This window comes from Eumetopias jubatus, unplaced genomic scaffold (genome assembly GCF_037043125.1).
Source record: "Eumetopias jubatus isolate StellerSeaLion01/CBP00866 unplaced genomic scaffold, mEumJub1_p1.0 scaffold_1, whole genome shotgun sequence".
NCBI classification, from domain to species: domain Eukaryota; kingdom Metazoa; phylum Chordata; class Mammalia; order Carnivora; family Otariidae; genus Eumetopias; species Eumetopias jubatus.
In genome coordinates, this window is record NW_028274807.1 from 85,891,502 (window position 1) to 85,900,477 (window position 8,976).

At 40.4% G+C, this 8,976-nt stretch overlaps 1 protein-coding gene across 3 annotated transcripts in view; it reads right to left on the reverse strand.

The window, feature by feature from the left end:
• The window catches only part of MFN1 (mitofusin 1), a 32,313-nt gene extending 24,545 nt beyond the window's left edge, over window positions 1–7,768 (reverse strand). The window contains exons 1-5 of one of the 3 annotated variants that reach the window (XM_028100978.2): window positions 7,659–7,768; window positions 6,270–6,388; window positions 4,976–5,111; window positions 3,048–3,210; window positions 680–804 (exon numbers count right to left, since the gene is read on the reverse strand). In XM_028100978.2, coding sequence (XP_027956779.1) covers window positions 680–804; window positions 3,048–3,210; window positions 4,976–5,111; window positions 6,270–6,381 — 536 coding nt within the window. In that variant the 5' untranslated portion in view covers window positions 6,382–6,388; window positions 7,659–7,768. Of the gene's footprint in view, window positions 1–679; window positions 805–3,047; window positions 3,211–4,975; window positions 5,112–6,269; window positions 6,389–7,342 lie in introns of those variants that run through there. The other 2 variants (XM_028100979.2, XM_028100980.2) reach the window with 2 other exon arrangements.
• Window positions 7,769–8,976: the final 1,208 nt, after the last annotated feature.

The following is an 8,976-nucleotide window of genomic DNA, read 5'->3' on the forward strand; positions in this document are numbered from 1 at the left end:
AAGTTATTTTGGGAAACGGGTCTCAAGCATAAATTTATTACTAGGGTGCCTGGATGGCTCAGTCAGTCAAGCGTTGGACTCTTGGTTTCAACTCAGGTTGAGATCTCAGGGTGGGGAGACCAAGCCACGTATCAGACTCCAAACTCAGTGCCAAGTGTGCTTGAGATGCTCTCTCTGCCACCGCCCCCCCCCCCCCACTGCATGGGTTTGTTCTCTCAATTCTTTAAAAAAAAAAAAAAAAAGTATTACTAGTTAAAAAAATTTACCTAATCAGAGTTACCTACCTAGTTATCTAGAATTAGATAATCTCTAAGGCCCAGCTACTTACCCAACTACAATCTAGGGAAAAAAAGTGGCTATCCTTGAAATTTCTTCTAATAGAATTAGACTAAGAAACTGGCACTTTATGTAACCAGTAAAAAACATAAACCAACACCTTATCTGCTCCTTAACAATCTAACAAATGAGAATAAAGCAAAAACTAAACATTTAAATTTTTATGTATTATATGCTAAAGCAAGCAATGCTATTTTTTTTTATTTTTTTATTAACATATAATGTATTGTTTCAGAGATACAGGTCTGTGATTCATCAGTCTTACACAATTCACAGTGCAAGCAATACTATTCTATTAAATAAACTTTTACAAGGAGAAAATGCAGTTCATATGTAATTTTACCTGTCCACTAAAACCAGGTCATCTCTCAAGAGAGCACATTTTGCCTTTGGCCAAAATACATGTACAAGACAGCCAGCTTTCAAGTCTTTGTCCATATGAAGGGCATGGGCCAGCTGATTAACTGTCTGAAGTGGAAGGGAAAGAAAAAACAAAACTCTGCTTGTAATAAAACTCAACAAAAATTAGAAACACTATGATTTGGTATATTTATTTTTGCAAAACATATACAAAAACAGAACTTTAATCTGAAATAAAACCATCTCAGCAATCTTGAGAAACTGAGTTTTAGAATTACCAAGGGGATGGGGGAGATATCCTTAAAAGTCTACTCATCCACTCTGCAAAAATAAGCAGAGCTGGTAACACTCTAAATGCCCAATAGGTGAATTCTGGCAATGGAATCCTATGTAACACCTGAAATTGATATTATATGTACGAAAACAAATTTACAATATATTAAGAGAAAAAAGGCAAGTCAAAATAGCACAGATGAAACCATTTTGTTTACAAAATACAAACACATATTTAACTCTATACCACAGGGAAGTTTCCACTGGCTTTAGGAAGCATGTGAGTTTTGGAGTTTCTTTTTGCCCATTTGTATTTTCTGTCTCTTCTAAAATGTACTGCTCAGTAGTAAGGGGTGAAAATAGAAGAAACATTATTAAGATAGGTTTAAAAACACCAGAGTAATAAGACTAAAACAATACAAGAGAAGCTCTCAAGACATATTCTTTTAATAAAGGATTTTTCTCAGCAGTTATTTACTCACATAAGCCTGCTTGACATCAATGACTATGCCTTCTCTTTCCATCTGAATTCACTAAAATATTTCTATTTCTCAAGATGATTTCTGACATATGCTAATTTATTAATGTGTTACTTTAATACCGTTCATGTATGTGTTAAATATACAATAGATACAAAGGGCTTAATATAAAGTTAATATTCAAAGAAAGGACACCAGCACACATACAAATGAACTGTAGGGGTATCCATTTTTAAAGGGAAACATCTATTTTCAAATTGGCACAATAGTCCTGATCAGGGTTGAGGTGAATCTCCATAGTGACAATGTTAGCTAGGTTTTATTTTTGCTTGCTTTCATAAACTTTTTGATAGAATTATAAACTTGTACTAAAATCTTGATGCCTGGTCTATAAAATTAAGATAATAAAAGCACCTAACAGAGTTGTGGTGAAGTTTGAGTTACTGCAGGTACTCAGAATACTGCCTGGTACTTAGTAAGCTTATTAGCTGTTAATATTGCATTTCTTTTACTAAGTAAACTACTACAGCACAAGACTCAAAGTCTGTACCTTAAAGCAGGCCACACTTGAGGTAAACAAATTTAAATTTTGGAGTAGGGGAGAGGAGCAAGAGAGCATGAAGGAAGTGGATTGGAAGTAGAGAGCAAAGACCAAGAAAAAGGAGACGATTACTTGAAAATATATATATTTTACTTTAAGGATATAAAGCCAGTTTGAATTCTGATTTGGTAAAAATCCTGATTAAGAAATAAGTGATTCCTTCATTTGTATGGGTTAAAAGTTTGAAAATATTTTCTTAAACATCACCTCCTTTATTCCTCGTAGCTAATCTGGAGGGTATTACACAGATTGAGTTACCTGAGCTAAATCAAACAGCAAACTCACAGAACAATTAACTAGACCAGTGAATTCAACTCAGTTTTGCAAACACTAGTATGGCATGGATTTTAAACATTAAACTACTGCATTTGTGGGAGAGATCTTAAGAGAAAGTGGGGGGGAGGGAAGACTTAAGAGAAAGTGATGATACTGAGAAACACTTTTTTCCCTTCTTTTGGCTAAAGGAACCTAGTGGCACTGGGTTCCTTAAGAAATTTATGAAGGGTAGGGAACTGCCATTGGCCCTTATCTGATAGAACTATTATACATTTATTCATGAATGTGCTCATAAACGCTCCAAAGATAAAAGTTTCAAAAGGCACAGATATGCATCAAAAACATTCCAGAGCCCAATTTTTAAACAAAGTTTTCTTTCAAAAGATGAAATTAGATTTGAGATTAAACAGCAACAACACACTTCAATAATGTTGTTTTCACTGGGAACATTATTTTAAAATATAATAAACTCTTAACTAATTTATTTTAAGGACAAGTTTTATTCTTCTAACAAGGTATGCTGTAAGATATATTCTTCTAATGATTTAGCTCTGAGGCAAAAAAATTTTAGAGAATTCAAAATATTAGTGATGGCTTTAAAGCTACAAATAGAAACATTAACAGTTCTTCTATCTCCAGCAATGTAGACATCTTTTTTTTTTTTTTAAAGAACAAGGACATTATTTCAGGTACATTTTGTTGCTAATAGTCAAATATTATACCTTCACACTCTTTTTTTCATCTGATCCTTCTGTCATAAGATAGGCTTTATCTCCATCAGTTCCTTCAACACTCAGGAAGCAATTGGTTGTATGGCCAATCCCACTAGGGAGGACTTTATCCCACAACATTGCATTGATAACAGAGCTCTTCCCACTGCTTGTCCTGAAGAATATATAAAATCATGAAAATAAAACATAACAGTAAAATCTTTATTCTTTCATTGGGTCTAAGGCCAACCTTTTTAGAATTCAAACTTTGTAGAAATTTCATCAGATTGCATATTTTACAAAAAAGTTGCCAACCTGATCTACACAGATATTAGGAATGTACATATCAGAAAAACAGAAGAACACAAATCCCACCTTTCCCATATAGCTATCCTTGCCTTTATCTTTCTTGCTTCTTGTGACAATCTGAAATCACAACCCCAAATTCTTCCCATCACAAGCTGTGGTCTAAAGTCCCCATCTCCTTAAATGTGGGCTGGATCTTTTTCACATCCAAAGCTATTACCTGTTTCTCCTTCTCAAATAGACAAGTCATCACCTCACCAGGAGGCCTCTTCCTTCCCATTCCCACCCCACCCTAATCTGAGTTAGGGCCTATTTATGTAGTACCTCATACTACACTCTGTAAGGCCCTGAGAGTAAGGTCAAGCAGGAGAAGCAGACAAAAACAAACAAACAAACACAAAAAAACACACACAAAAACCCAGCACAGCTTTGTGGAAAAGGTTTAAAGGGCATAAACAGGGCACTTTAGAAGAGAATAAATGAGAAGGAATACTTTAGAACGGTCAGGGAAGGCTTCTGAGGTTGTAACATTTAGGATGAGATCTGAAGAGTGAGAAAGAACCAGACATAGATAAAACAAGGCAAAGGGAATTCTAAGTATAGGAAATCACAAGTGCTAAAAAAGCCCTAAGATAGGCTTAGAAGTTAGTGAGTAAATGTTTCTGTTGATACTCAGCACATTATATGGGCCTACTCATCTGTCTTTGCATCCCTAGTGCTTAACAGAGTGCACAGTACACAGGAAGTTAACAAATGATTCTTTATTTTTTTTAAAGATTTTATTTATTTATTTGGCAGAGAGACACAGAGAGAGCAGGAACACAAGCAGGGGGAGTGGGAGAGGGAGAAGCAGGCTTCCTGCTGAGCAGGGAGCCCGATGCGAGGCTCGATCCCAGGACCCTGGGATCATGACCCGAGCCGAAGGCAGACGTTTAACGACTGAGCCACCCAGGCGCCCTTAACAAATGATTCTTAAATGAACATGAGCTGTGTCAGAGATGGCTCTCACTCCAGATAGTTATGTTAACAAATGGCGTTTCCTATTCTCCCTCTGGGAAGCGTGAAGCTGAGAATCCTTTTGGAAGGCACACTTGATAATAAAGAGAAACTTTAGAAAGTCAAAAGTTATGCATATCATGGGGCGCCTGGGTGGCTCAGTCGTTAGGCGTCTGCCTTCAGCTCGGGTCATGGTCCCAGGGTCCTGGGATCGAGCCCCGCATCGGGCTCCCTGCTCGGCAGGAGGCCTGCTTCTCCCTCACCCACTCCCCCTGCTTGTGTTCCCTCTCTTGCTGTGTCTCTGTCAAATAAATAAAATCTTAAAAAAAAAAAGTTATGCATATCATTTATCTGTATTTCTATTCTTTGGACTGGCTAAGAAGCTAATTCTTAGACATTGGCATCCTTAAAAAGTAAAAATACGACTGACCTTTAGAAAGTTTCATTTTATACCAAGAGCTAAAATGAACAAATGCTTTCTCATGCTAATAGCTTTAGCATTTAGCAAAGGGAGAAACTCTTTGTGGGGCAAAGGGGGAGGAATATCACTTGCTGAAATATCAGAAACAAAGTTGGAGATATGACTTAGAAAAGCTGATTTCTGGAAACTACCCTTGAGAGAAACAATAAAGGATTACCTGCCAAAAAATGCCACTTTCATATGTCTCCGGGACAGCACCTCACCAATGATGGAAAGCTTGTTTCTATAACCCTGTATTTCTATCAGATCATCCTCAGTAGCTATTTGATCAAGTTCTGGATTCCTGTATGTTGCTACAAAATTGAAATGGTGTTAGAAAAAGTGACAAAAATGAATACTGGGTTAATTATACAAGGGAATACGTAAGATCTGCACACATTTTGCCTATTTTGGCTTTGCTCTGTATTAACATGGCCATTTTGAAAAGTAAAAATGCTACAGTATCTGAATATCTGATAAAAGGTGAATGCCTTGTTGCAACAGGTCCTAAGAATCCCGCCCCCAAAATATCAAAACGATTAAAAATTACAGGGGCTATCCTCAAAAAAGTTTGACTCTACCAACCTACCAAATGTTTCCCCAATGTCAGTGAAGTATATAGAATCCCTCGCTTTTCATTGTACCCTTGTCAAAAAAAAAAAAAAAAGTAATCTTAAGAACCAGAAAAGATTTCAACAGTTGCCTCCAAAGCACTATTCCCCAGTAAGACATTCCTCACCAACCTTGTTTGAACAGTTACACTCACTTTAAGAAAACTTCTTTGACCTTTTCCCCCACCACATTCCAGCCTCATCTGAAAAGATATGTCTGAGATCTAGGCTGACAGCCGAGTTGGGGAAGAGATAAGTATATGGCTTAAATGTGGGCTGCCTGATTTTTAGTCTGGGCATTTACTAGCTAGGTGATCTTGGGCAAGTTGCTTAAATTTTCTGTGCCTTGGTTTCTTCATCTCTTAAAATTGCAATTAGGGGCGCCTGGGTGGCTCAGTCGGTTAAACGTCTGCCCGTGGCTCAGGTCATGATCCCAGGGTCCTGGGACAGAGTCCCACATTGGGCTCCCTGCTCAGCAGGGAGCCTGCTTCTCCCTCTGCCTGCAGTTCCCCCTGTTTGTGCCCTCTCTCTCTCTGACAAATAAATAAATAAAATCTTTAAAAAATAATAAAATATAATAATTGCAATTAAAATCTGTCCCAGCGTTGATATGAGGATTAAATGCATTATTAATATAATAAAGGGCTTAGTGGTATCATACATACAACCACTTATATCTTAGGTTATCAATACCACTTAATCTTCTTCCTTTGGAGGGCAGAAAAGGGTTTTATTTGTTAGGGCATCTCTCCAAGAATACAGAGCAATGCCTCGTATAGGTGTTCAGTAACTAAGGGTAAAAGGATAAAGTACCTGCATATACTTTCAACCATATTATTTTAAAAACTTAGAGAAACTAACCTTCAACAAAATGGGATCCTTCAGTAACAAACTCCAGTAACTGGTCAAAGATTGCAGTAATTGCCCTCTTGGCCAGCACAAAGTGCTTCAGTGGAGAAGCAGTTTCTGCCATTATGTTACTGGGGGAAGAAAATTAAAGTTAGAAAAGTACAAATCAGGGGTGCCTGGGTGGGCATCCAACTCTTCGTTTCCACTCAGGTTGTGATCTCAGGGTCCTGAGATCCAGCCCCACGTCAACCTCCATGCTGGGTGGGGGGGCGGGTTTGCTTTCTGCTTAAGATTCTCTCCCGGCCTTTTCCCCCTCCCCCACTCTCTCCCTGTGTCTCGCTCTAAAATAAATCAATCTTTAAAAAGAAAAAAGAAAAGCACAAGTTAAACTATATGATAGAGACATGCAGATTAATGACACCACCCTACCACATTAACTCCCCAGTGAAATAAACTGTTAAAATACTTTTGGATAATTTTTTAGAAATGTTTTAGACAAGCAATTAAAGACTACTTTTCAGTGACAGTCCATTAAAATAACTAACTCTATTGGCCAAAATCTTGGTTGCAATTTCTACCTTATTTCCCTTTGGTGAAGATGAAACTAATTGTGGAAAACTGACTGCACGTGACTCTTATGGACAGGGTTAGTGAGATAAAGCAAGTTCGCAAACAAGTTTCTCAACCTGGAGCTCTAGGGGGTGGAGGTGGATAACCAGAGTGAGGAAACAAAATTCCAATATGATAATGTAATTCCGACGTTTAAAAAAAAATTTGTTCTCATCACAACAAATAAGCAGGCAAGGATTAAAGCGAGCATTAACGTTCCAGCCAAAGTACCAAGAACTTCAAAGAATGGAAGTTATAACAAATTTTCTTTTCTGGCAACTTCTCATGAAAAAGACACCAAACAAAAACGATTACGCGCCAGTCTACTCCTGGTATGTATGCGTGTGGAATGGAGCAGAGTGGCCACAAAAAAAGGCCGAGCCTTCCAGAGGGTCAGGAAATGACTTAGTGAAGGAGCTGCGTGGGAAAAGCGGGGTGAGGGCAACGACCCGGGTCAACCGGGTGTGAACACCTACCTTGGGGAAAGGCCTTCCACACCCGGCGCTGGAGCCCCGCCCGCAGAGCTAGGGACCGGACCTCACCACCGACCCGCGAGCGCCAGCCCCGGCTCCCCAGGCCCCGGGCTCCAGGCTCCGGCCTCGCGGGCTCCGCGGGCTCGACCCGGCCGAGGGCCCCGCTCGCAAATCCGCTCGCTAGCTCCTTTCCCGCAGACCCGCGGCGGCGCCTCGTCACAGAGCTCCGGCGCACGACTCCCCGCCCCCTGTCCCTGGCCGCACGAAGGTCACCCTGAGCGAAGTGAACGGGCCGGCGGCCGAGGCAGCGAGCACTCACACTGTCCCGGCTCCAACTTGTCACCCGGCAACCGCAGACCAGCCTCAGCCCCCAGGCCTCCTCATCCTCCCGGGAGAGGCTGGGAAAAAGAGAGGAGGTGGGAGGAGTGCCAAAAGGGCGGCCACTTCCGGTTTCTTCTCGGCCCCGATTTTGTTTGGCTCCGTGGCCGGAAGTGGAGCTACGCCGACAGCCATTTTTCTTAAGGGCAGAAGGCTGGGCTTGTTGTGGCTGGGGAATGCTACCCGAACGGTTTTCCGTTCTCCCCGAGTGTCGGCTTCCCGTCTCTTCTCCCATCAAAGTCTCCAAAGCTCTGCTTAGTTTAGGCATAGCTAGCTTCCACTTTAGTGGGGGAGATCTAAAAATGAGGTGGGTTGAACGGGGATGAGGTGGGGTTAGGGCTGCCACACAAAAGGGAGTTCTGCTTGCCGCAGCAGCGCCAATAAAGGAAAACCTTTTGACCCGCTCCAGTACTGTGTGTGTGTGTGTGTGTGTGTGTGTGTAAAACCTTTTGACCCGCTCCAGTACTGTGTGTGTGTGTGTGTGTGTGTGTGTGTGTGGAAAACCTTTTGCCCCGCTCCAGTACTGTGTGTGTGTGTGTGTGTGTGTGTGTGTGTGTGTGTGTGTGTGGAATTACTTTAGAGGTGAGACAGGAAATTGATATATTGTTGAGTGTTTTTCAAATTTTATACTTAATCACCTGTGATCTTGTTAAACTGCACATTCTAATTTATTGGGTCAGACATGAGGCCTGAGAGTGTGCATTTCTAACATCCTTGGAGAGGGGCTGCTCCTGGTCTATACCTGGCTTAACAGTTGGTCTGGAGGTTTCTTTCCAGAGCTAGTAAGTGAGATGCAGTTTTGCAAGTGAAGTCACTTCATCTTTCTGAGCCTCAGGCACTTCATCTATAAAACTGGAGTACTAATAATACCTACCTTGTAGCTTGTGAAAATTAACTGGGTCGATAGCATGTAAAGTGCTAATAACATTGCTGGGTATGTAGTTAGAACTGGGTAAAGAAATATTAATGTTCTATTGGAATAAGTGAATTTCAATTAAAAAATGAAATAAATGAGATCATTTCAGATATGCTTCCTACTCCAAAAAAAAAAAAAATGACAATGGTATAGACTATCGGAAGAAAAATTAGAAAAACTGAGCCACATAGGGTGATCCTTTCTGGGGAGATAGTATTTCCTTGATTTTTCCCAGGAAGCCAATCCTTGGAATATTAGAGGAAGAGTGCCTCCAAACAGTGGGAATAGGAAGTCCAAATGCCCATAGGAAGGAGAGTGGTATAGTGGGTGAAAAAGAAAAGGC